Below are 27,878 nucleotides of genomic sequence, written 5' to 3'. Positions count from 1 at the left end.
GGCCAGAACCCCACAGGGATCTTCCTGTTTCTGTCTCCCTCATGCTGGGGTTACAAGCACCTGCCATTTTGACATGGGTTCTGGGATCGGATGCAGGTCCCCGCACTTGCGAAGCGCATGCTTGGCCACCCAAGCTATCTCCACCATAGCCTTGTTTCTGTTTCTGAGGTTAGCCCCAAACTCACTGCGTAGCCAAGGATGCCTTTGATCTCCTGATCTTCCAAGCATGTGCCACCACAGCCTTAGGGAGTCTTAGGGGGTCCTAAGCCCAATCAGGTAGCCTTGGTGCCCTTCCCACCCCTGTGGCGTCACAGAGAAATGTTGCCCATGACAAGAAGTGGGTGAGTGTCCACGGCAGAACATTTCCACTTTATTCTCTGTAAACTCTTCTTTGGTAAACAAGACAGGAATCCCCAGGATTAAAGGAACACACAAGTCAAGAACACAAGAGGGCAATCGCCCTCCACCACAGGAACTCTGAGAGGACAGCTACATCATTAGCAAGCTGGTGGGCAGAACCTGGAAATTCGGGGTTGATGGTGGCCTGGGGCAAAGGTCAGGGGCAGCAAGAGGACAGAATCCATTCTGTTGGACTCAGAAGCCTAAATCATACAGCGAAGGAGCTCATGCATCACAGCGTAGAGACTAGGGGAGCTCCACCCGTGCCCCCACCCACCACCCACGTGACTGGTGATCCACGGCAAGCAGAACTGTCCATCCGGTCAGGGTTGGGCTGGGGCAGCTCGAAGGAACGCTATCAGCCACCCGCTCTCCTTTCCTGCTCCACAAGGTGGTGTGCGCAGGTTGCAGGGGTGGGGAGGGTTGGTCTTGCTTACTAGGTCTGGGAAGGCATGTCAGATGGGGGCAGGGTTTAGGGGAGGTGCAGAAGCAGCCCCTGTCCCTTCACCCCTTTACATGGGGGGCTCACTGCAGAGCACAATCTCCAGATCCTTTCTGTAGAGTTTCCCCGCCTCAGCCAAGGACATGACGCTCTTCCTGTAGGTGGTGAGTTGCTGGATGTTCATCTCCTAGGAGGGAGAAAGAGGTGAGCACAGACCTGGTGCGTGGCCTCACACAGAGGAGTTCCCTGTCCCTGCCACTGCCATACACACAACTCACAAAAACACTGAGCTGTGGGAACCTTCCTTTCACCTCACCTTAGGGTAAACAGCCTAGAGGGACAGAAAGCAAGGACTTCACAGTCAGGGCATGGGTTAAAGGCCTCTCTCTTTCGCTTCCTGGTTGCATTGTTTGGAGAAAAACAGTCAACCTTTTTGGGGCTCAGCTGTCAAATGGGAACATCAATAACCCTTGCCTCGAGGAGGGATGGTGATGGCCAGGTTGGGGAATGAATACACTTAGCACTTGTGCTGAGGGGTTCAGAGAAGTGGGGGGGGGGGGTACAGGGGTGACAGTTATGGTCTCTGTAGGAGTCAACTCTACCCCTCCACTTCCCTAGAACTCCATTTACTCAGGGCAAACGTGGGTCTCTAGGTAATGGAGATGAGGTCAGGAAAGGCCCCTGGCCCTGTCTCCAGGCCTCCTGGACCATATGTCCCTAAACTGCCTCCATTTTAAACAAGGAGGGTTTGTTTATCTTCTGTCTCCTCTAGCAACAAAGCTCACCAGCTCTCCTGTGTCACAGGCTTCCAGTGGTCTTTGGGGACCACTGAGGTAGAGAGACCATAAACACATGCCTTGGTGCATATAGACCGGAGGCCAGTTTTTTTTTTTTAAGTAAACAGGACCATCAACACCTGAGTCCTTATGTTAAACAGGCATCATAATAACTGCCTAGGATACAAATGGCCTGCGGGTTTGGCATACAGCAAGGTCACCCTAGCAATGGCGGAATGGCTGTCTTTTCTTGTTCTCATCTCCGACTCATCCTCTCCCTCCCCCTTTCCTCCACTCTTCTCCTCCTCTTAAGTGTTACTACTGCTTTGCATTCTGTTGGGATTCAAAGCCAGGGCTTTTTTAATGCTAGACAAATACTGTACCACCAAGCTGCACCCCCAGGCCCCTTCCCTTATTCTTTTTTTTTTGTGGTAAACATTGGCAGATACCTTAAAAATATACTTCCCCTTTCATGTTGATGGGTCCTTATCTCAGTTTTGATGATGAGAAAATAGAAGGATAAAGGCTAAGCTTCTTACTAAAAGGCTGGATCACCTTATCAAAAATATCTTCAGTCCCGGAACCTCAAACTCAACCTACTTCCCTAACCTCCCTGTGTCCTGTTCCTCTTTCATAGGGTTCAGCTGTCAGTGTTTGCCTTACATAGCTCAGAGACAACCTCTCAAATCAGTGATTCCTAGTCCTACGCCACTGTCCCCATCCGAATCCATTCTGAAAGCCTCTCTAGAGCGAGGAACACCTTCCCTAAAGTTGTGAGGTTCCTGGAAAGGTCATGTACACAGTGAGAGGGACATGTGCCTCAGTTATCAACCCCAAACTTGAAAACAATTTCAGGGGGAGTACGGCAGTGATGGACAGCCTAATTCTTATGTCTTGGGGTTCCATTCAAAACTTGGAAAAGGCCTTAGTTTGCTACCACAGCCTTAGGAATGCCACGAGCTATTGAAGTTTAGCCCCTTCTAGAGTCCCCAATATTAATCTGCTTAGAGATCTTATCATAGCCCAAGCTGGCACCCTTAAAACGAGGCTGCACCTGCTGTGTGAGCTCACCCTAAACGGCCTCTTCCGTGCCCAGCTCAGGTGCTGAGATTTAGTGACACAGATCTCCCTCTGATTTACCCTCTCCGCGTCCAGGTGCCAAGCCTGGGGCCTGGCACACGTGGAAGGCTCCCATGTCAACAGCCTCTACTAACACCCCCCTCTCCAGCCTTCAGGGCTGCTTCCAGATCCCAGCACCTGACTCCTGGCTTTTGTCTGCACCACTGGGGCTGACCTGTGCAGCTCTGTACTCTGTTCTTCACACTGGTGAGCTGATGCCCATGAAGTGCAGGCCACTGAGGTATACCGCATGTGTGCGGAGTTACCAACCTCAAGCATTAGGCGTGGCCTTATAAGAACTAATTATACTTCATTAATGTGATTCAAGCCAAAGACGGTTCTTCTTGCAGCCTCCTAATATTCACTGGAGCGCATATGGCTACATAAATGATTTTCTGTTGGGATACAGTGTCAGGAAAGAGGTTTGCTGGGCTCTAAGACTGGCTCTGGGGAAGGCTTTCTTCTTCCAGGAACCATCTGAACCCTTCTCACTTACATTAAAATGTAAATGAAGTATGAAATCAATGAAGGCTGTTACTCAGGGTGAAGCCACAAGACCAGAAAAACCCTCGCAAAAGAAAGAAAATGAACCCAGAGGCTGCAGTGATTTTTTTTCTGAAATTGAACATTAAATTTAGCTCTTATTTGGCAGCCAAGGCGGTTGGACAGCTCGAGGAGCTGCGGAACGTTTGTCGTCTAATTAAAGCAAGCAGCAGTCACTTTCTCTGTGAAAGCCCTCCTCTGGCAGGTGAAGGAAGACAGCGGTCGGTAAAGGCCCCTGCCTTCTGGTCGCCATTCCACCCGATCCCTCCCACCCAGGGTTCGGAGGTGGGACGGCTCTGGAGGATTCCCAAGAGGCAGTACCAGGCACAAAACTGGTTTTCTCAGTCTTTACTTTGAGAGAAACAAACTCTTCATTAATTCCCTTCTAGCCTCTTTCCCGGTCCTAGGTTCTGCAGTTAATGAATTTGGAACAGTTCTTACCCCTGTGGGCTTCTGCCCTCCAAAATCTCTCTTTGTGTTAAAAGTTTTTCATGATGGCCATTTGGCTGGTGCATCTACAGGATGGGCTATATCAGCATGGCCCCCACCTCATGGCGTCATCAACCACAGAAGCAACACGTGGGCAAAGGAAGCACATGGGTAGACAGAACGGTTTACATGGAAGGCAATTATCAGCTCTAAAGGGGGAGAATTCTGACACAGCAGTGACACCGACAGATGTGCAGGGCAGCAAGGGATGGGAGAACCGGGTTGCTGTGGGTGTGGGGTTTCAGCTTTACAGGATGAGAGTTGCAGGCCTGCTGCTGCTTACACAGTGTGATGGATATCCTGGCTGGATCCAACAGTCTTTAAAAATGGCCCAGCCCACAAACTGCCACTGCCTTGTCACCTCAGATCAGAGATGAGAGAATTCATTCTCAGCCTCTCCCAGCCCTGGGCTCATTTCCTCACCTTCTTGTTCTTCTCGTACAGATCCTTCAGGAGGGCGTCCAGCTCATTCTCATCGATGTAGCCGCTTCCATCCTGAGGGTGGCAGCAGAGAGTTGTCAGCGCCCTGCTCTGAACCCTGATCACAGCTCTTTCCCCCACCTGGCCTGTGGGTGCGCCTGTGTATGTGATTGTGTGTGTGTGTGTGTGCGCCCGCGCGCGTCTCTGTGTGACTGTGTGTCTGTGTGTGCGTCTCTGTGTGACGGTGTGTCTGTGTGTGCGTCTGTGTGTATGACGGTGTATCTGTGTGTGCGTCTCTCTGTGGGTGCCTACTCTTCCCATTTCTCTGTGCAAAGAGAAGTGTTCAGATCCTACAAGGAGAGAATAATGCACTTTCTGTCAACACCAGTCCATCGTTCAGTACAAACTCCTGGGCTCCTCTTCTGGTAGTGTTTCTCATTTGCATTGTGATATAAATGAGGTCCCAGAAGCTTAGAGTTAACTGAATTAATTGTTAAGTCAACTGCCAACCCTCTCGTTAGGAAGGAGACCACCAGAGTAACACGTGCAGGGGCCAGGTAAGATTGGGGTTGCACTAGGAGGTGATTCTCACCCCCAAAGTCCCAGAAAACAACTGGCTGAGCTATGCATGATGGCGCAAACACCCCCAAGCCTGTTGGTCGAGCACTCGATAATCTGAGACAGGAAGATGAAGAATTTAAAGGCATCTCAGCCTGCACAGCAAGACTCTGTGTCAAAACTGAAACCAAATCAATTAAAAAAAAAAGATGGAAAAACCAAAGCAACCAAACAAATAACGGCTTTACTGCCATATCACGACCACGCCCTGACTCTGAGCACTGCCTTTCTCCGTCAACTGCTAAAAACCAACACACAAACCCAAAACCTGTTTTCTATTACGTTAGTAAGAAATCAGATCTGTAGACTCCTGTAGGTCAGGAAGCAAAGAGTGCCATTTGCCTTCCCACGTAACAGAAGAAAGAATCCACGGGCCCAGGAGACCCCTCTGGAAAGCGAGTCTCTTCCTACGGACCAAGCAGTTCTGGCCATTGCCACCACAGGTGACAAGCTTCTGCTTTCCCACCCCATACTCGTCCCTCTCACCTTGTCGTAGAATGTGAAGATGGCATTGAACTCTTCTGAGGTCAGCTTCATACCCTGGAAAGACCAAAGAATTAGAGAGACGAATCCCCAAACTGTAAGTATGGGGGAGTGAGGTTAATGTGTGAGAAATCATATAAGTCCGCATGACTCTGTCTCTGTGTGTGTGCACGCATGCATGTGTGTGCACGCATGTGTGTGCGTGTGTGTGTGCATGCATACGCATGTGTGTGTGTTGTTGGAGCAAAGGAGGCCAGAGAGATGAGAAGATGGAGAGGCCAAAAGAAAACAGAGACATTGGTACCTGGAATTTCAGCAGGAAGTTTTCTTGTACCGGCAAGAGTCTGGAAAGACAACATTAGAGCAGAGATTAGAGGACATGCCATGGGCAGCAGCCACTCAGGGGAGCAGGGTAGAGAGGCAATATCTGTAGCCATGGACATGATCACAGAGCACTTTATAACCAGGAGTTAGTTGGAATGTTAAAAATAAATAAATAAAAGAAATGGACAAAGTGTGGTATCAAGATTTCTAGTTCTAGTTGGTTTTGTTTTGGGCTCAGATAGGGACAGCAGCACAGGCCTGTTCAAAGTGAAACCAGGGTGGACAACACTTACCTGGACATCTCGGAGAGGCCCAGTTTGCCATCTCCATTCAAGTCAAACATCCGCAGCTGTTGGGAAGAGAAAGAGGTGACAGGGTTATCTGCTTGACCTTCTCACTTAAGGGCCTCCCCCCTGCCATCTTTTCCACTGGGATCACTTGAAGCTAGGGATCACTGAGGCCCAAGTCAGTCACTGGGGGAGACAGTGAGGATTAAGTACCAGCTATCTCTCCCCTTCTGGGGGTGCTGAGATACAACAGCCATCACTAAAGGTCCACCTCTCAATGTTCATCCTCTCCTGGAGCTCTATCAGTTCCCATGGAAACAGAGAACCCCTGCCCCAGTATCACTGTGCTTTGGGGAATCAACTCAACGAGGACCACCAAGGATGCATGCAGCTATGAACTTATGCCTGCCGCCATGAGTCATTGCACATAGGCCTGACCCATCAGCAGAGGAAGGACCCTGGGGCTGGGAGCCCATAGCCCACACCAGAAGGGGCGATGCTAACACTTACTATGGTCTGGGTGTACTCCTGGAGCTTCGGTTCATCATAGGGCCTGTTGGCCTTCTTCAGGAGGTCAGACAGGAACCCCTGGAACACCAAAGGCCTCTTGAGCCCAACTTGCTCACACAGCCCCTCACTCATTCACTTACGTATTCATTTAGACAAAGCTAATCTTTGAGCTCTACCAATACACAGCTTTTACATTTCTCTTCTTAAATCCTTTATCACGTGCGGCATAACCGTAAAGGCCTCTGGCTGGCTCCTGGCACATACAACCTTGCCCACAGAATAGGTGATAGAGACTGGCGTTGATTCCCACATCAGAACCCAGTACACAGAGCCCAGCTGTGCCCAAGGATCACTGATTACCCAGAGGAAATGGGGTGGATGTTTAAGTTAGATAGCCAGTCTCCTGGGATTTCCTCAAGGGTACCTGTATTAGAGCCCAGGATGCAGAAGAGGGTGGCTTGGCTAAATGCTTGGTCCTGTAGCTCCCCACTGCAGGCACAGGTCTTCTGAAGCTCAACATCTGTGCCAGGATGGAGTACCCCTAAGGGACTACAAACCCATGTTCCTCAGCCAACAGGCCCTTCCTCCCTGGTTCTCGAGATGCACCAAGACTCTGGCCTCAGCCTCATTCGCCGTGTCCTCTACACCACAGCTAAGGCCACCAATCTTACCTTGAGCTCATTGGCTTCGATGTAGCCACTTCTGTCTGTGTCGTACTTCCGCCAAGCCTGCAACGGGAACGCCAACCTATTCACAACACGTGTCAAACCCTGCCACCTTCCCCTGTTCTCTGTAATGGGACAGATTGGGACTTAGTGTCTAAGGATGTTAAGGGTCCTCACTCTACCAGAGGACATGAGACTACACAGAAAAGGGGCGGGGGGAAATGGCCCGGATGAGATCTCTTACTTAAATCTGAGACAGGCTCAGGCCCTCTTTTATATTTGCTGCTTGTTTTGTTCGTTGGGGGAAGTATGGTGTGTACATCATTGCGTGCCTGTGGAGGCCAGGGGACAACTTGTTGAAGTTGTCTTCTCCTTTCAACGTGTGGGCTCTGGAGCTTGAACTCAGGTCATCAGACTTGGCAGCAATCACCCTTAGCCATGGAGCCATTCCGCTGGCCCCTGGGTCCTCTTTCGGATCAAGCTGTAAACTAGGTTTGACCTTCTCTAAGTGCTAAGCAGGCAGCTTTGTTCAGGGACGTAAGAAGGACCTAATGGAGCTTAGGTTTGTTTTGGATTTGAGGTTTTCTTTTTATGTACGAGGAATGAGGGATGAGGCAGGGGTATGAGGAGAACTCTGGAAGGAGCAGGAGCTCCTCCATCCCTGCATTATGATGTCTTCAACAGATGTGCTCCGTGGTGAAGCAGACTCGGCAATGCCGCTGTCTGTGTTAGACTGTCTCCCAGACACCACCCCTCAACCTTCCTTATCCCCTCCTCCCTTCTCCCTCTCTGAGATCTCCCATCTTCTACTCACACTGCATATGGTTTAAGGAATATCGGCCGCCATCTCCAGGGTAGCATGTGACCTAGGCCTCTAGTCTCCCCACTCTGGCCTGAGTTTCTTCTTTGGGCCCAACTTGCTGACCACAGCGGCAGCATTTTTTAACTCCTTCATAGACAGTCTCAGCAGGGTGACATGGGTGTCTGGCCACCATGAAGATGGGCAATCTTCTGGCTTCCAGCTCGGCTGGCATCCTGACTGAGTTCACAAGACATTCTAGACCAGAGCCACCTGGAGAAGCTGACTGAACTACAGACACTGTTAGATAACAGGTCTCTGTTGCATGAAGGTGTTACGCATAGGGGATAATTTGTTACATAGCAACGGGTAGCTTACCATGTTCTGAGAACACGGGTCCCATAGACAAGGGCTCTGAAACCATCAGGTAGGGGATGAGGAGAGAGGGCATGGAAGTTACTGCCTGGGTCCATGGCAAAGAGTCCCAGGGAACCTTGTTCCCCAAGTCTTTGGTCTATTTTTGTAATTCATATTTTTTTTTAGGTTTCTTTCAAATTTTGTTCTTTTGACTTTTCTGCTCATCATTCCTGGCTCCAAATCTACACACAAATACCATCCACACTGGGTTTCTTGAGAGGGGGAAAAAAAGGTCAGATCTCTTCCTTAAATTTTCCCTGCAGCATGCTTCCACCTCTCTACAGGTGCATCTCACGCTGGCAAGAGTTTTAGAACTTGGAAACAATTTAGGGCAGCGGATCTCAGCCTGTGGGTTGCAATCCCTTTGGGGGTGGCATGTCACATATCCTACATAAATTAGATATTTACATTAGAATTCAAGAGGTAAAGAGACCCGGGCTTTGTAGAATCTCAAGGAAAGTCCTGAGGTGTTCCTAAAATTAGATGTTAAGTGGTGTGCTGTGAGGGATGCAGTCTACGGGGGAACAGAAGCCCTGCAGGGCTTCTGAGGGACCAGCAAAATCACAGTTATGCAGTAGCAATTAAATATGGCTGTGTTAAAGGGTAGTAGCATTAGCAAGGTTGAGAACCACTGAATCCTAATTCTATTGGAAAAAAAGATTTCGTTTTCACTGTATACTAGGACATTTAGATTTGTTTTTTTTTTCAAGTTATGAAACACAAGCAAATCCATACAGCTTGGGTAGCTGTCACCTAGTCCTCTGCAGGGCAAAGTGTCCAGATGCTGTCCTAACCACAATCCTGCAGCAGGTTTACCCCCGCCTCTCCAAGCCCACCTCTGCTCTATGCAAGCACTGGGCTCTAAGCTCTCAACTTCCTTTCTCTTCCACCAAGCTGACCCGATTCTCATTTGCAAAAAGGAGTTAAAGAGACCCGGGCTTTGTAGAATCTCAAGGAAAGTCCTTGAGGTGTTCCTAAAATTAGATGTTAAGTGGTGTGCTGTGCGGGATGCAGTCTACGGGGGAACACAAGCCCTGCAGGGCTTCTGAGGGACCATTTCATGTTTGGAGATGCCAAGAATGGAAAGAATGGCTAACCCCAGGAAGGGGTGGTTCTGGGGTGGGGATCCCAGGAGGTGTGTGTGTGTGTGAGGCTGCGCTGGCTCTGCAGATATTCCCAGGTTTAGAAGAGCAAAGGCATGCAAGAGTATAGCATTGTGTCAACCACATGGAGAAAAACTACAGAGCGTAACACACACGTTCACACACACACTCACACGGAGAGGGAGAGAGAGAGAAAGAGAGAGGAGGGGAAGAATGGAGAGAGAGAGAGGGAGGGAGGGAGGGAGGAAGAGAGAGAGAGAGAGAGAGAGAGAGAGAGAGAGAGAGAGAATTTGCTTCTTTTTAAGCATTTCTGATTCTTCAAAGCTACCTGCATCCCCACTCCCAGACCAGAGATGGAACAGGGACCAATCTCCGCATCTCTATAAAGAAAGGAATGGGTAGACACAGCCCTATCTTCCTTTCCTATTTCCTCCCTGTTTTCCAATCCTTCCCTCCTCCCCCTTCCTGCTTTTCCTTCTGTGTTAGGGACGGAGCCCAGGGCCTTGCACATGGTGGACAAGCACCCACCACTGAGCTACATCCCCTTATCCATTTTCTATAGACAGAAAAAAAATGGACCCTTGCAAACAATGCCTCAGGACACATGCTCAGGACGTGCCAAGACAGGCAAAGAGCTGAGGATAGAATTCAGAATGTCAGTTACTGGCTTATAGAGTCTTGCCATCGCAGAAAAACTTGAGAAAAATCTTCTAAAGCACCATAAAATTAAGGACATATCTCATGTTTGGACGAGCTGCACCAAAAGGAAGGACTTTGCCAGCCTAAGAAGTGGTTCTTTCCAACATGGGGATCTCACTGAGGCATGAGTTCTGATTCAGTGTGGCAGGGCGTCTACAAGGACCCAGGTGACGTGGCTGCTGCTGCTACTGCCAGTGCGCAGACCACACCTCAAGTAGTAGGGCCCTGTGGTTAGCATCTCCAGGGATTCTCTGCAGGGTCAGGGCAGACCTTCTCTATACCCAAGAGGAAGGCAGGTCTCCCTGAGCGGAGAGAAGGCTCACCTCCATAAACTCGGCGCTGGAGCCCACATGCTGCCTGAAGCACAAGAGGAAATTCTCTTCAGTCGGCAGGATCTGCGCCAGCTGGGAAAAACAGAAAACCGCATCAATATGAGGGGGGGGGGGGGACGGAGCGAGGGACACGACACGGACATCAGGGAGTGGAGCAGGCTTTCCCACAGGAAGGACGGGAAATGGCTGCCGACAGGGGCTATGGAAGTCACATTTGGCTCTATATCATTTCCTGCCTTGACAACAGAAGCTGGCAGCTCTTCTGAGGGGTACAGGGTTCTAAGAAGAGAACCCAGGTTACCCCAGTCTTTATGGTAAGGGGCGGCTTGACAGACAAAAAGAGCACTCCTTTAAACTGTGGCCACCCAGACTAGAAAGAGCACTTAGGGGATGGCCCTCCCCGAGTGTTTAAAAGCTTTAAGAAGTGCAAACTGACGCAGGTAGGTGGATGGATGCCTGGGATGGCCTGCCTTACTCCAGGAAAGGGGGCCTTTACAGGTACCTCGGTTGTGACGGTAATGGCACCGTCCAAAGTCTAAACTGGAAGAATTTAACATCCCAAAGGGATGTTGTTGTATTGACTGCAAATTAACACTTTAACAATTCCCTTCTTAAAAACTGCAGATACCCCCCTTGTATCCAACCCAGCTGGCAGCCTACGGAACTGCTCTCCATCCTCTCCCTCCCCGGCCCCTTGCTTCTCTCCCAGCAACCCAGGGCTAAGGCAAATCCTAACAAGTTTCACTAAATGAGAGAATCCTGATTGGCTTTGGAATAGGCACGTGACTCAGTCTAGCCAATGACATGTGAGAGGAAGGCTGCTGTGGACGGTGGGAAAGGTTTCCTCGTACTTAAAGCGGGGACACAGTCTGCAAACGGACATTGTTGTCTGTGGATGTGATTTCTGGAATATCCAGCCATCTGGCCACAAGGGTGGGTAAGACAATGGTTTTTTGGAGCAGGGGACAGATCCAAGAGAGGCAGAACTAGAGTCAACCTTGACCACGGTCTTACTCGTTAGTAGCATCTCTTGATTTAGGTGAGGAAGAGTAAACCACTGCCAAGTGCCACGCGTGACCCGAGCCTTGTTTGTAAAGTTCTAGTGACACATGGCCCCACCCATTCTCTTTGGGCTGCTTCCCTGTTACAGTCGCAGGCAGCATTGAAGGGTTAGGAAGAGTTAGGGGCCGATACTCCATACCCACCAACCCCGAGTCATTCCTTGTAGGTTATTTCTATTAAAGAAAGTATCTTCTGACCCTGAGATTTACAACATGGGCATGTATAGCATGTTTAGCCTTTTAAATTGGGTTACAGTGTTGTTCCTCAGTGGCCTGAAGGGAAACTACCCGCAGGACACAACTTCCCCTGCAGGTGAACTGCCTTCAGCTAAACTGGAGCTGTCCTATCCCCTGTCTAGTCCCCATCCCTGTCGTCCCCCCCCCCCGTGTGGTACCCCTGCCCTGTCCTCGTGTCCCACTGCCCCATCCCTGAGCCCCCCCTTTGTACCCGTGTCGTCAAGCCCTCCCCCCACCAGGAAAGGTCTATGATTCCCTCAGTCCTTGGATGGAGCAGCCTGTACCCAGTGACGTACTGACTTGGGCCTCCGGGTGAAGCACAGTCTATGGTACAATCTAGAGAGTTCTAGATGAGGTAGGCCAAGGCAGAGGTGGTATCCCCGCTTACCTCTCTCTCTGTCCTTCGTGAATCATCCTCTCTTCCTTTCTAGACTCTGCCACACGCCACAACCCCAGAATCTCTGTCTCAAACTTGGCTTGTAGAGCACCTGATCTACGGTATCATTAGAACCAATCTCTATCCTGGAAGAGCGAGGTTCTTCATGTGCTACCACCGTCATACTGACCTCTGGGTCACGGGTCATAAACCAGTGATCATAGTTGACATACATATTTATGTGTAAGTCTGGCTATAAATGTGTGTGCATGTGTGTGCATGCAAGCATGTAGAAATTACATGGAATATGTTATGCATGTAAATTATCTACATAAAATACACGTTAAGTTTGATTTTTAGGTATTTACTTCTGCTAATCAGTCTTCCCGCTATCTTAAGCTTGGCTTATCACACATTTGCAACTTCTGTTGCTCCCTCTTTCCTCGGGTGACACCCAGAGAAAGCCCCGTTTGTTCTGCTTGGTTGGCTCAACTGCTCGGGGGGGGGGGGGATGTTTCAGGCTGTGCCTGAGCGTAGGGGAGGCACAGGGACTTCGGCCCTCATCCAGCCCCACGGCTCTCACCTCTGCCATCTCGATTTTTCCATCTGAGTTCTTGTCATACTTCTGCATGAACTCCTTCATCTTCTCTCCAAAGTTGTCGCTCTTTGACATCTGCGGACAGAGAGAGGAGGCTGATCTTGCTGCCATGTTACCTAGCGGTGAGGCGCTCGGTGAAGCAGAGCTGGGAGTCATTTCGTGTCCTGGACACATGACTCAGGGACGGGAGATGCCAGAGCTCAGAGGGTCAGTCTCTACCTTAGATCTCACTCATAGGACTATCAAAGGGAGGCAGGACACATCATATTCTGTACCATGTGACTGGATGCACCCTTTGACTCTTGAGACGGGTTGAGCCACAGCTCCATAAGGGGTTTGGACAGATTTCCAACACTCGGACGCGAGTTACAGCTTTTAGCATAACCCAGCTCAACCCATTATTCCACAGTAGGTTCCAGCCACTCTACCAATACAAAACGAACCGCTCATTTTCCTCTCCAAAGACAAGCTCGCGGTTCTGCAGCATTCCTATCTGAATTCTTGCCAGAAGGAACGTGAGGACATCACACAGCTGAGGGAAAATTTAAATCCTCCACTCCACTATTCCGAGCATAGAAAAATAGATTACTTACTAAGAGGTTGTTTAACCCATTGCCCCTCGACGTAAACACAGTGGTCTCCTAATGGTTGGATCCCTTCCCTGGTTTGGGGTGCGGCTGAGCTGTCATCTGCACCAAGGAGCTCTTTCTTATCCTTCGTCAATGTTGCAGCCCCCACCCCATGTATATATGCGCTTCTACTTCAGTTACCCGAGGACTTCCACTGGGGTTTCAGGCTCCTTCAAATTGGCCCAAGAGAAATTCTACAAATTCTGAGAGCTTTTCTGGATTCCTTCTGTGTCGCCTTTGGAACCTGATCTCAACTTACCAATATCTGTTGGCCAGTATTTATTTATGCAAGGTTTGATGGCAAGTGCTTAGCATAAATGTGGGCAACCTATGCGAGGATTACCATGGTCCCCAGTGGGCAAGTCATCCCTTCATCCAAGATGCGGCGGTTTCCCTCAAGGTCACCCAGATAAATGTGGGCAGAAGTTGAAAGCCTCCCTCCAGCTCCCAAAGTCAGTTTTTTCCTACCACATGGCAGATGCTTTGGGAACCAGTCCTGGATGAGAGCAGCTGGGATTGCCATGGACAGACTCAAGTCACCCTTACGCCAGCCGAGGAGGGGGATGACTAAGAAAAGGGTGCTTGGGTTTGGCTGTCTCAACTCACCACATTCCTCTGCAGAGTCCTGGATCCCACAGTCCGTTCTGAAGCTGTGGTTCCTGTAACCCGTGCTCACATCATCCCAGCAATGGGGGATGATGCCAGAACTGTTGACAAATGCACCCCGGCATCGCCCCCAGCTCTCTTAAGCCTGTGGCTTTGGCATACATGTTTCTCGCTGGGTTGCTTTGCTGAGCATTGAGCCTGGAACTCACACATAGTGAATTTCTCTTAAGAAGAGAGCCCAGATTTACTAGTAAGTAGTGGACAAGATGGCAGTTGGGAAGAAAGAGACAAGAGACAATGAGACCCGTAGGAAGAAGTGGACTCTGTATATTCCAGACTAGACACGGACACAGCAAGCCAGTCCCAGTCACTTTAGCTTTCGGTATTTCACATGACTCTCCCAGGAGGTTTTAGCAAACTCAGCAGGGCCAGGTTGGTACTGGAGGAAATAACATTCCTATTATAGGGGCTGGGTCATGAACTGGAGTCACTGTGTACAGGTCAGAGTTCACGACTCCACCATCCCAAGGGCACACAGTATGGTCAGGGCACACAGTATGGTCAGGGCTGAGAGGAGACTTCTGAGAAGCCCTCGACTTTCCTCCAGGTCCTTACAGAGGAGCTAGCCTTTGTTGGTCTAGAATACTGGCTTCCGCTCCTCATTCTCCACCAGGGAACATTTGATAATGTCTAGGACATCAGCTGTTCTCCAGGTCCTTACAGGGGAGCCAACCTTTGTTGGTCTAGGATACTGGCTTCTGATCCTCATTCTCTTCCAGGGGACATTTAGTAATGTCTCAGACAAATTTTTTTTTTTAAGACAGGGGTCTCACTATGTAGATCTGGCTGTCCTGGAACTCACTGTGTAGACTAGGGTGGCCCCAGGCTCACAGAGATCTGCATGCCTCTCACTCCCAAGTGCTGGGATTAATGGCTTGCAACATCACATCCAACTTAGGACATGCTTATTGCCATGACTTGACTCTCATGGGTGGGTACAAGAGTTTGGCTAAACACACTACAATGTAAAGACAGCCTCCGATGTCCACAGTGCTGAGGCTGAGACATTGTCATTTAGGCTGTAGGTGTTTGAGGTCCTCTAAGAACCCCATCTTGAGTTACAAACCTTCAGGATTCTGGACTTTGTCCCCTGGAAAAGATATATACATGCATACATAAACACATAAATACATAAATACCCATGTAGTTTGGGGGATTTATCAACTCTTGGCTTTCTTGATGGTTATCTCTCTAAGACATCCAAGGAGATTGAGATGAGGTATTCTTAGGGGGAAACCCAGCTTTTCTTTATATCCTTACAAATGAAAGACTCTTAAGTGTTAAGACCAAAGAGACCCCAGGTCTGCTGACTGGGTGCAGCACAAGACAGACCATTCTCCTACTTGGATAGGTCAAGACGACGGAAAACCCCAGGCACAGGGGTGAAGTGGAGCCTTACCATGCCAGAGCCTTTCCTTGCCTTCTCCAGCTCCTGGAAGAAGTTCTCCAGCTCCTTGCCTTCAATGTACCCATTTCCTGTACAACAAATGGAAAAGAATTAACCTTTGCCCTAAATTGTAAGACTAAGGGGAGGAGGAAGATGCCAACACCCTGGGAAGCGTTGTCCTGCTAGTCTGCAAACAGGTGTCTAGGCTGGCCATGTTAAGTATGGGTCCTTATCCTCGGGGCACTGGCAGGCATGTGTGCGAGGTTAACAATGAGTGTCCTTGGACTGTTCAGCCAGCAGCTACAGTGCACTGGAGGGACGCACATCTGGCCAGCTGGCAGAGACAGCTGCTGTTCATGAGCAAGCACTGAGCGCTGGAGGTTCCTCAGGAAGTGTCATCTGCATCAGGACTTGTCAGCAGGGGGCAGGCCTGGAACTGGGGAAGAATTGGGTTTCTGGGCTTGAAAAGGTGTTTAGAGTCAGAGAGTGTTCTTCCCACACCCACCTGGAGCCTTAGAGTGTGACATTATTTGGGAATAAGATCTTTTTTTTAATATTTATTTATTTATTATATACAATATTCTGGTGCTGGAAGAGGGCACCAGACCTCTTTACAGATGGTTGTGAGCCACCATGTGGTTGCCGGGAATTGAACTCAGGACCTTTGGAAGAGCAGGCAATGCTCTTAACCACTGAGCCATCTCTCCAGCCCCTGGGAGTAAGATCTTTATAGTTGTCACTTGTTATGACGGGGTCAAGGCAGCGGAAAGACAGAGGTAGAGAGTAGAGTGATGTATTTCCAAGCTAAAGACTATTGTGAGCTTACTGCTGCCTCTAGAAGCTGAGGCATGTAACAGATTCTCTCCCCCAAAGCCCCCCCCCATCTTGATTTCAAATGTCTAGGCTCAAGAACTGGGAAGGCTTTCTGTTGTGTGAGGTTATCCAATCTGTGGTACTTTGCTATGACAGTCCTGAGAAGCAAATGCAGAAGGGAACCATGGAAGAAAATTATTTAACCCATTTCATCTGTAGACTGGGTTCTTATAATTCAATAGTTCTGCTTCTTGCTGTTTGAGACAATGTCTCACCTTGCAGCCCAGCCTGCTCTCAAATCACTGCTTCTGCCTTCCACGTGGTAAGATTATAGCCATGTGGCTTGGCCGAGATTTTTCGAAAGCGGGGAAGAGCACACATATACTTATGTATGTGTGTGGGGGTTGTGTGCACCCGTGTGTGCACATACGAAGACAAATGTCAGTGTTGTGTGTCTCCCTCTATCACGTTCCACCTTAGTTTTTTGAGGCAAGGACTCTCTCTGAACCTGGATCTGATTATCTTGGCTGGATCAGCTGGCCACAGTGACTTTAGGGATCGACGTGTTTCTCCCTCCAAGCTCTAATGCTACAGATGAGCACAGCTACCTGAACCTGGATCTGATTATCTTGGCTGGATCAGCTGGCCATAGTGACTTTAGGGATCGACGTGTCTCTCCCTCCAAGCTCTAATGCTACAGATGAGCACAGCTACCTGAACCTGGATCTGATTATCTTGGCTGGATCAGCTGGCCATAGTGACTTTAGGGATCGACTCGTCTCTCCCTCCGAGCTCTAATGCTACAGATGAGCACAGCTACATCTGGTTTTGCTCTGTCTGCCGGGGATCACACTCAGGTCCTCCGCTTCTGCAGCCAGCTCCCCAGCTCCTAAGTAGGGGTTTTGTATGCGAACCACACAGCCTATTATGGGTGCGTCACCAATATCAGCGTTGTTTGAGCCCAGTTACTGGCGTCTAAGCGCAAGATGAGAAAGGATCCGAGGAAAAAGTGCAATGACCAGAAGCAGCTCTGAATGTCAAAGCCCTATTTGTCTGAAGATCACATAAGTAGGGAGGGGTCATCTAGGTTCTTACAACTGGAGCCTGAATGACCCAGACACCAGTGCAGAGCTAAGCGTACGGCCAAGGTCACTGGTCTGTGCTAGCTCTTAAAGGAGGGAACTCAGACAGGGCTAAGGCAGCAGCTCCAGGATTTACTGCACATTGGAATCCCTTGAGGATCATTAAAAAAATATGGATGTCTGGCTCTCACCATTAGACATTCTGATACTACTAGCTTGGGGTGTGAACTAAGATTGTGGCTTCTTTTTAGGACTCCCAGGTGGTTTCCCTTCATGGCAGCGTTAGCCAATCACTGAAGTCAAGTTCCACATCTGATCAACAGCAGGAGAGCAAGGTCCCCGTAGAGGAGGTCCAACTTGAATCGTTAAGAAAGTGGTCACGTTCTTCAAGGGCATATGGAATTGCAGGCTTAACAGAAGAGCAACATGGAAGCATTTGCCCTGGCCTCTGTGCGGAGCATGGGGGTGGGAGGATCTCTCTGGCCTCTCTTCCTAGTGCCCCTGAGGTCTTGACTACCAAATGAATAACCTTGGAGGCCATGCTTCCTGGAGAAAATGCTTCAATAAATATCATGCCGAGAGAACTGCACGAGATGAATTATGCATTTATTTTTGTCCGCAAAGAAAAGGTGATTACTGGGTTCCTCTGGGATGAGGCAGTTGTCTTTTCTTCTAGGATATTCTACAAAGTGCTTCGGGAGAGTTGGAAATTCACAAGAGGATGGGGCTTGTTGGCCAGCTGGGGTGAGGTGGGGTGAACTGGAACTTTCCAAGCAAAGAAACAGAGGTTTTGGTGATTAGCCACCGAGTTGGTGCCCAGTGACTTTACTCTCCTGCTGTGACCTGACAGTTGTCCCATTGCTTAGGTGAAGCTTCCCTGTGACTAAGAGCACAAAGCCTTAGTCTCTACACTTTTTCTTCTTCTCCTGGGAGGCTTTACAGGTTAGACAGCATGGTAGGAAGCTGAGCTCAGCTCCGAGGCCATCTGCAGCTTCCAGAAGGCCGAGGCTAGGGTGGGTGGAATGGGGGACTTAGAGCTGGTACTATGAGCATGAATGATATTATGTGGGTTCATGATATAGAGGCCACAGGGCCGGGGGCTGGGGCCCAGGTCAGGTACGTGGATGAGTATGTGTTTCCTGGGAGTGTTAGAAGTTGGCTGATGGGAACAGGAACGAGAGGCAGCCACATGAGGAAAAATAGCCTTCACTCAGCTCTGCATAGCAGCCTTTACCAAAAGCCCTCACCTGGGCCCGGCTTCACACGGTCTGTGATGCTCTGTCATTTCTCCAGCCCCTCTACCTGCTGCATGGGGGGGGGGGGCTGGCCCTTCCCATATAGGGATCAATGCCGGTTTCTCCTCCTGTGACGCCCAGACTGTGAGCATCACCTCTCTGAACCTCAGTTTCTTCAGCTATAAAATGAGAATAATGATAGAGCTTCCTTCTGTAACTGCTTGAGAACAGTGAACTTAGGCCGGGTGCTGGCCCACAGCAGCACTTGGGAGGCTGAGGCAGGAGGATCAGGAGTTGCTCCCTGGATGAGAAGGACCAGTAACTTTGCCAATTTAAGCCTGAGCTGCCTAGTTGAGTCTGTGTAGTGAGACCCTATCATGGAACAAACAAAATCAGCAACAAAGACGGCAAGAGAAAACGAAACGTGTCAGCCGTCATCACCACCGTGTTCTTGCCTCTGCTCTATGTTAGGAACACTTGGGTTTTGGACTACTAATTGATGATGTGATCGAATAGAAGTGATTTTCCCAAGGATTTTAGGGCAGAATGGGTAAGAAAGAACTCTCTGAGAAGAAGAAGAGAGAAGGAAGAGTAAACTTGGAGGCAGGGAGAGGGAGCCAGGAGCGGAGATGGTGACTTGGCACCAAGAAGCCCCTTTCCTGGATACAGAGAGCAGCAAGAGGGTTCCCACACGTGCAGTGTGCCTGAACAAAAGGAGAAAATTGAGCTACATGCAGCAGGCCTTCCTGTTTCAGATTGAACTACAGCTCCAAGCTGCAGACATGGCCCTGTTCCCACAAAGCACAGAATGATCCACGGGGATGTGACTAGCCTTGAAAAAGCCAGACGAGCCATTGGCAGTGGAGAGTGAGAAGTGGGGGACAGATACACAGGTGGATCCAGAAGAAGGATTTCCACCACGGGGGGCGCAGACCTTCCCTCTAAGGCCACCCCCAACCATCATTGAGCAGGCCCTTTCCTAGAAGGCTGGGGTACAGGAGCAGTTGGCCAACATCTTTCTAGGGAGATTTAAACCCTGGGCAAGAGGCTTGCTTTTTCTGTGACCTTGTTACAGTTTGGGGGGTGGGGGGGATGGAGAAGCAAATCTCATGTGGATGGGCACTGATAAAGATGTGGTTACCATAGTAACCATCATTACTAGCCTCCTTCCAACCATGAACACAAGGGAGTGGGGCTGAGAGGAAGCCAGGGACCTTGCATCCTTCCTGAGCCTACTTTTGTTTCCGTATTTCAGCACCATATACCTCAAAGCTAAGGACAGATAACATTTCGTTATTATCAATCTGCCCACGGAGGATTGGAAACTCTTGACTGAACAGTGCTGTACCCCAGAAAGGTTTATTTGTTCCCCCGTGAGGTTTGTATGTACAGATTTTCTGAGGTGAGCAGGCAAAAGGTACCCAAGGAGAAGGAGGGACTGTCCCTTGATCTAGAACAAGTCAGTTCCGCTGGGCCTCAGTTTCTCTCTCAAGCGGGCCAAACTGCTCAAACCCTCTCTGCTTTACAGATCCATCAGGAGAGCCACACAAAGTGACGTTTTGGAACATCCTGGAAGCTGCAACATCTATAAATGGAAGGAATCACTTTTTCATTTCCCCACCTCCTCAGCCCTAAAGGTTTCTGACAACCACCACCCTCTTTAGGGTGCTGGTTCTCAACTGGGGGAGCTTTGACAATGACGCCATTGCCTGGGCTCTGCACTAGGTGTTTTCTGACTTAATTGATGCGGTGCGGGAGCCTTTCGAGCTCCCACAGCTGGTAGTACATTTCAGACATGGAGGTGTAGAGCCGTTACCTGGGGATCTTGTTACAGTGAAGTTTAGCTTGGTAACTCTAGAGTACCGCAGAAGAGCTGGCTGTTCCTGCATGGTATGTGGACTGGTGGCAACTTGGGAACTGGTTAGACATGTAGGCTCCAAGCCGAAGCCGGATTTGTAGAGTGCCACAGAGCGGATGTAAGATATTACCTTGAATTCCTAAGCCCTGTCCCCAGAAGGAGCAGAATCATAGGCCCCTCCCTCTGCTTTCTGCACCTCTGGGTGAGCAGTTTAACCAGGCCTCAGGTGCTCTGTGATCGCATGTGGTTAAGTGTGCCCAGGAGACTTATCGGCTAGTTTGAATAGCAGGCACTGGCTATTTCCAGAGGCCTTCTCCTTTCTGCCTTGCTCTCTAGGTTTCTGCCCCACCGACAGACAGGCACTATTAATCCCACCTTGGAGGAGAGGACTTGGTGTTGGGGTTTCCATCACACTGCTAACAGAGGCCACAGTGTCCTTTTGTTCATCCCGGGGATAAGGTCTGTTCATAGCTGTACTTGCATGGGTTTCATTATCCATCACATATACACGTATGCTCCCCACACCTCTCCTAGTGGCTCTGGGGCGGGGTGGGGGGATGCCCCAGATCTGCAGCTCATGGGACAATGTTTGGACACTCCCATTTAAATCTACTCTCGGGCTGGGCTACTTTGGAATGGGGCTCAGGAGCTAGGATGGGTCCCCTGAACCTGTGGACAGCTGGCAGCCTGACGCTGGGCTGAGTCCCAGGCATGCGGAGGCCAGAAGGAAGGGGCAGATTGAGCAAGAGGTAAGACTGCAGAGCGCCAACCAGGAGGGGAGAAGGCTAGAGCCTGAGGCTCCAGATGGGGCGGCTGGGCACAGGAGGGCAGCTGATGCAATCCACCAGGGGGGGATGCCAGCCGGCCAAGCACTGCTGAGGCCCCGTTCTTGAAGAGTCTACTGCCTGCTCTATTAATTCTGGCTCTGTGGGAATTGAGGAAGATTTCCCTGAGGGGTCTCCTGAGCCCCAGCAACCTCCCCAAGGGCCTTAGCGAGTAAAGCCACCTATGCCTGAAGTGGGAATAAGCAAGATGAAACAAGGGAGGGGCATAGGGCATCTGGGCTGGTGGCTGCCTGGGCAAGGCCGGCTGAAGGAGCTTGTCAGTACAAACACTTCACCCCAGCCCTGCTCCTTGGTTACCTCTCGGGGGAGCCCCAGCTGTTCACAGACCCATCTTCCCTACTCCTGGCTGGTGCAATCACAGTCCAAGAGGCAAGGGGATGGCTACCCAGAGGATACGTGGCTCAGAGCTGATATACTGTCTACACTCCACACCAAAGGGGATCATTTGTGAAACAATTAGCCCGATGGTGAAACGGACCCAGGGACTAGGCAGTCCACAGGAGCTGCCCCAAGTGAGGCGGGAGGCTTTCCCAACACGCCTTTAATGGTGATGCCAAGCCCTGCCGAAATGTCTACAGAAAAAAAGCCTTCTTCACGCGTATAACACCTTGGTCCCCAGACCTAGACCCCACTGACTGTAATGAACTGAGACCCAATATGCGTGTGTGTGTGTATGTATGTGTATGTGTGTATGTGTGTGTATGTGTGTGTATGTTTGTGTGTATGTGTGTGTATGTGTGTATGTGTATGTGTGTGTATATGTGTGTGTATATGTGTGTGTATGTTTGTGTGTATGTGTGTGTATGTGTGTATGTGTGTGCGTATGTGTGTGCATATGTGTGTGTATATGTGTGTGTATGTGTGTGTATGTATGTGTATGTGTGTATGTGTGTGTATGTGTGTGTATGTGTGTATGTGTGTGTATGTGTGTGTATGTGTGTGTATATGTGTGTGTATGTGTGTATGTGTGTGTATGTGTGTGTATGTGTGTATATGTGTGTGTATGTGTGTGTATGTGTACGTGTGTGTATGTGTGTGTATGTGTGTATGTGTGTGTATGTGTGTGTGTATATGTGTGTGTATGTGTGTATGTGTGTATGTGTATGTGTGTATGTGTGTGTGTGTATGTGTGTGTATGTGTGTATATGTGTGTGTATGTGTGTGTATGTGTACGTGTGTGTACGTGTGTGTGTGTATGTGTGTATGTGTGTGTGTATATGTGTGTGTATGTGTGTGTGCTGAGGTCAGAGGTCAACCTTGAGTGTCATTCCTCAGGCGTCACCCATCTATTTGTTGTTTGTTTTGCTTTGTGGGTTTTATTTTAGGTAGGGTCTCTGGCTGGCCGGAAGCTGGCCAGTGAGTTCCAGGGTGCTCTCCCTCTCTAGCCCCACCTTGGGGTTACAAGTGTAATCTTGTAATCTGATTTTTTTAAATGTGGTTTCTGAGGGGCAAACTCAGGTCTCCGTGCTTGCGATGCCAGCACTGTATCATGAAGTCATCTCCACAGCCCCTTCCAGTGGTTTCTATGAGTCTATGATAAGCTTAAGAATAGTAGTTCTGTTGAACTGTAGACATCGGAGTCAATGTGTCAAAACTTCATGTCTACTGTGCATTTGGTAGCCTTGTTTTCACAAGTCTTCCCGCATTGCCGTGTGTGTGTGTGTGTGTGTGTGTGTGTGTGTGTGTGTGTGCGCACGCACTCCACTAGAAACAGAGCGGGCAGTGTGGGAGCTCTAGGAGGGCCTGCCTGGGCATCTGGTTCTGGTCTTCAGTGATATGTGGTTTTTCAGGACACTTCTGTTAGAACCACTGGGTTTAGGGGGAAAAGCCCTTGTCAGTATTGTATGTATGGTCCCTTTTATTATTAACTTCCAAAGTCCTCAGTGAAGGGAACCTCTGAGTCCCACCTGATAAGGAACAAGACTCAGTCCTTAGGAAAGGCTTTGAGATGTTAGCTCATCACGACTAAAGTGGATAAAGCCCAGAAGACGCTAAGTAGGTCTCCGTACCTGTAGCTAGGTACACATTCTTTGAGGATAGAAAATGTCCATAAGGTCATTTCCTTCTTAAGTAGTGAAATCAGCTTACCTTTGAGTTCTGCTATAGTCTTAAAAGTAACACTTTTGGGGACCCTTTCCCGTGTTTGCACAGACTCCGTCTCCCTTTGATGCACTATTCTACGGCAGAGCTGAATTTAATCCACTTTGGGGGGTTTAGTTTCAAATAACTCCTTTAATAGGCTTTTTTGTTTGTATTCCTTTCTACATTCAACTATACTATATAGGTCACATAGATCCTCTATTATATATAGGATACAAAATATATTCTACATATTATATAGGATAAAGGCTTGGACCAAGTGGAACCTCTCTTGGTCCATGGATGTCGACTTGCTCCTGGCAGCGTACTCTTCTTACTCTTCTACGTTCTGATTGCTTCTAGAAGATTGGCAGGACCCCTCTATTTCTCTACTGAGCCACAACGTGGCTCCTCACAGGTTACCTGTGGACTAGGAACCTGGTAGCATCTGTCAGAACTATACAGAGAGGATATGTGCACTCTGTCTGGGGCATACAGCCCTCAGCCACCTGGTTCTCTCTCCTCCCCCTTCTTCTCCCCAACTCTCTCCCTCTCTCTCTCCTCCCTCTTTCTCTCTCCCTTCCCCTCTCCTTCCCTCCCTCCTCTCTCTGTCTCTCCCTCCTTCTCCCCTCTCCCTCCCCTCCCTCTCTCCCTCTCTCTTGCTCTCTCTGTTCCTCCTCTTCCCCCCTCCCCTTTCTTATTGAGTTGCTCATGGTCAAACCTAGAGCCTGGTACATGCTAGATAAACATTCAGATAAACAGTGCGTCTCTGAGCCTCATCTCATCTCTTTTTACTTTTGATTTTGAGGGTCTCACCACGTTGCCCAGGCTGGCCTGAAACTCATTCTGTATTCCAGGAAATCTTTGAATCTGCAGTCTTCATCCTGAGCACCTGGGTATAGGCCTGTGCTACCAGGCTTCACAGCCACTTGGATCTTACAGAGTTAAAAAATTGTTGACAAAGTGACCAGGAAGCAGCAGAGTGAATATTTCAGATACTGTGTCTCTCAGAGTGTGGAGGGGACATGTAGGAAAGCCCCAGAGCCTGCAAAGATATAGGATGGCTTGGCTGCCACCTTACTGATGCCCGACACTGCAGTAGAGAGACTCCCAGTGCCTACCCTTGGTCAGTGAGGGAGAGCCAGGCTTGTAAGGGGAAACTAGAAGAAATCTCTGGCCATTTCCTGCAGTTCCCCACTCCCCAAATGCCTGCCTTCCCTCCCCACTGCCAGTGACCTCTTTGAAAACACTCTTTTTTGGATGAAGGAACTAGGTAGTGCCCCTTCTTTCTGTCTGGAATGGGCTGAGTAAGGGTCACCCCCAGCCCCAGCCTCCAGTTCTTCTCTTGCTGGATCAAGGTCTTTTCTAGCGTGCCTCCTTTGTTTACAAGAGTCTGGAATAGTATGGAGGTGGCTTCTCTCCCTGGTGCCTCTCATTAACTGGGCTCCAGTGAGCTCACTCCAGGGACCCTGTGAGCTGCGGAAAGTGTCCCAGGGGTCTTTAAGGTACTGAGCAGCAAACCTCTCGTAATGGATCCTTAAGTCTCAAACAAAAGCCAGCGCAGGTAAGAGATCCTTAAGGCTCAAACAGGGCCAGGCAGCTCAGGGGATGAGATGTTAGGTGCTGCAGCCTTGGGATGGTAAGAGGTCAAGGAGAGGGTCAACCATAGAGGCACAGAGAAAGGCAGCCCCAAACTTCTAGGTTCCTCAGTGGAATTCCAGTTTGTCCACACAGGCACTTGGCGAGTCACATTGCTTTTGTTTCTGGTTCCACCTGGGACTTTCTCCAGGAGGTGTGTGGGTGCATCCAAGGATCCCTTTCTGGGATTAAAAGAATCACCCACCACCTCCAAAGCTGGGCTGAGGATCTTTCGTGGGCCAGTGTACACTCTACAAAAGTTCACTCTCCCTACACCAGGAGGAGTCCCCTCGAATGGGGACCTAAGCCCCAGCTGGAAGCCAGCATCACCAAGCCCTGTGTCAGCTTCCTCCTCTACCCAAGAGGCATGGCCCAGAAGCATCCCAGAGTGGGATGCAAAAGGGGGCAACCGTTTTTTTAAGTGTGGTATCTCAAAACAGACCTTAAAACAAGGTTTTCACGATGATTGAGAGGGCTACTGGTTGTCCCCAGGGAAAAGTCGGCTGTTTATAGCTGACTCATCTAGCGGGAGCCCGGTGGCATAACCTTCACAGCTTGGTAACTTTCCTTGACTCATTCAAGTTTCTGGCGCAGATACACGGGCCAAAGCATGTCCTGCGCGAAGCAAAGCCGGCAGGATGCAATGATGCTCTTAGAGCCCTTTCAGTCCTGGGTGGCAGGAGCAGGGAAATGAGATACACCCCCTCCTCGGTCCCATTTTTCAGATTGAGCAATTGAGCCACCGCCTTTAGGAATGCTCAGGCAGATTATGTCCTATCCTTGGATACCTAGGCACCTAGTCCCTAGTCTCTGTAGCCTCCAGGGAAATGGAGCCTCACCTATTGGCACCCTCAGACATTAACCCTTTCCTTCCCACAGCACTGGGAGCAGAGAGGCTCTCTGGGCCCCCGCCTTCATACTCTGCCAAGGGGATTCAGACAGGAGGGAGAGAGATCAGGGAGTTACCAACTGATAAGACTCTTTCCCACCCCCACCCTCTCAGTCTCATGATAAACACCCCGAGCTGCCACCCTGCCAACAGGTCTGAGATGCTAGTTCGTTCTGGGTTCTCAGCTTAGCCGGGGCATTGGAGAGTAAATTGAAATGGCTCTTTTCCCTCTTTTTTTTTTGAATGATGGAAAAGTCTACAGTAATATCAGAAACTGGGAGTGGGGGCAGGGGAGAGATGAGGGGTTAGGGTGTTGGTATGTGTGCTCTTTGTATACTCGAGTATTGTGGATACTTGGAATCTCAGGTGTGGGAGTCACCTCTGAAGCCATTCACCCCTACCTCACTTTTTGGGTTGGTCATTGTGAAGACCACCGTAGGGCAAAGTGTTGGTCACAGGGGTGTTTAAGAAAATCACCCCCACCCACAGACAGTCACTCAGGGTACCTGAGTCTCTACTATCAGGCAGCAGGTTGGGGGCTAGAAGCAGGGGCCTCCCTACCACACCCACATACTGGTGGAGTTGGAAGAAGGGTAAATTCCTGGCTTGTTAAGAGCCCCCCCACCGAAACCAATTCTCTACTCCTGCTCCTGGCCAACCGGGCCCCCAGATTCAGAGGAGACCCCCGAGTTTCCCTTCAGGATACCCAGCTATCGCCATCTCCTATACTGACGATGGGGGTAAGGAGCAAAAGGGGCAACATAAATGGGGTTCGGAGACCTGTGGCTACAGGGCTGGAGGCAGAGCGTTAGCTTGAAGTGAAAGGTGGGGAAGGGGGCAGGAGAATCCTGGGGAACCTCCCCACCCCTGGGCCTCCTCTCTGGGAAAGCTCCCACTTGCTCAGAATGTGGGCCCTCGGCACCCTGCATTGGGAAAACTTACTGACAGTTGCCACCAGGGCAGCTGGGCGTTTCCCAAACTCAAGACCCCAGTAGGCTCTGCCACCAGAAGAAACCCCTTGGGGGAGGGCAAAGCATACCTGCCCACATTGAGTCATGCCAGTGACCCCTTTGCTAACCTCAGGTCCCCGGGGGGTCAACAGATCCAGAAGTTGGAAGATTTACTGACCGTCTGCATCAAAGTGCTTCCAGATTTCCAGGAACTGGGATGCTGTCAGCTCGGCCAGGTGCAGGTAAGGGGGCTGCTGCTGGGGGCCAGCCATGGCAAACCGCTCCTGGAGATCTTAAGCCGCTCAGCGTTGTCACCCGGTGCCGCTAGGCTCTGGTTCTCGCTCTGGGGCTGCGCGCCACGCTGCCTTTATAGGCGGCCCGGAGCTGCACCGCATCGGGCCATCAGCAGGGGGCGCGCACACTCAGGGAATCGCGCAGGGCGCGGCGCTGCACGGGCGGAGGCCCCGGGCTTCTCTGCCGCGGTTCCTGGGGGTCTCTGAGAGAGTCTTCTAGGAGACTCCTGGGTGCCTGCTGGGGACACCTCAGACTTTTTGGTGGAAATGGGAGAGGCTGCTCCTTCCTTCCTTTCTCTCTGTCTTGAGGACATCCAGTTACTAGCCGCAGCAGTAATATTACTAACGTAGCAAAGCTAAGATTTGAACCCAGAACCCTTTCCACGCCCTCTTACTCTTTCAAGAAGGGTGGGGACAAAATTGAAGGAAAGAGTTTTCAAGGTTTATACTGTAGTTGGGCAGCTGGAATCTGCACGGTGCAGGGAGAACTCAGATGGGATGGAGGAGGTACTTCCCTGTAGGGTACCTCTCTTTTCCCCTCCGGTATCTGCCACATTCTGGGCTTTCTGTCAGGACTTTCTGGTAGGACTGACTGTCCAGGGAGTGGAGACTGGAGCCTACGGTTCCGTGTGTGAACCTCACCCACCTAGGTCATGATCGTAGGTGCAAGGCTACTCCAGCGTGTAGAGAACATTGAACTCTAACTCAGGAATTGCTCGGAGCTTCTCTTAGACAAAAATGGAAGCCTCACAGACAGCAAACACACCGCCAGTCCCCTCAATCACAGCCTCGCCTGGTGGTGTGTGCTAGCTTCGGG

At 50.0% G+C, this 27,878-nt stretch overlaps 1 protein-coding gene across 1 annotated transcript; it reads right to left on the bottom strand.

Moving 5' to 3' along the window:
• Nucleotides 1-338: 338 nt before the first annotated feature.
• Nucleotides 339-27,859, bottom strand: Calb2 (calbindin 2). Its single transcript, XM_075977337.1, has 11 exons — nt 26,947-27,859; nt 15,392-15,468; nt 12,683-12,772; nt 10,417-10,497; nt 7,082-7,138; nt 6,411-6,488; nt 5,907-5,962; nt 5,594-5,633; nt 5,293-5,346; nt 4,192-4,263; nt 339-1,028 (listed from the first exon to the last, which is right to left on the bottom strand). Exons 1-11 carry the CDS (start codon nt 27,038-27,040, stop codon nt 912-914), a joined length of 816 nt encoding a protein of 271 aa, XP_075833452.1. The 5' UTR covers nt 27,041-27,859; the 3' UTR covers nt 339-911.
• Nucleotides 27,860-27,878: the final 19 nt, after the last annotated feature.

Source organism: Microtus pennsylvanicus, chromosome 6, assembly GCF_037038515.1.
Source record: "Microtus pennsylvanicus isolate mMicPen1 chromosome 6, mMicPen1.hap1, whole genome shotgun sequence".
Classification (NCBI taxonomy): Eukaryota; Metazoa; Chordata; class Mammalia; order Rodentia; family Cricetidae; genus Microtus; species Microtus pennsylvanicus.
Note: the sequence above shows the minus strand (reverse complement) of the source record. Positions and strands in the feature narration are given on the sequence as shown.

What these genes read in the sequence shown, in the direction of transcription:
- Calb2 (XM_075977337.1), bottom strand. Translation starts at nt 27,040, where the DNA reads ATGGCTGGCCCCCAGCAGCAGCCCCCTTACCTGCACCTGGCCGAGCTG. An exon ending in ACTTCCTGCTGAAATTCCAG is followed by an intron (nt 5,347 to 5,593) that starts GTACCAATGTCT and finishes TGGTCTTTCCAG; the next exon opens with GGTATGAAGCTGACCTCAGA. An exon ending in TCTTCACATTCTACGACAAG is followed by an intron (nt 4,264 to 5,292) that starts GTGAGAGGGACG and finishes TGCCACCCTCAG; the next exon opens with GATGGAAGCGGCTACATCGA.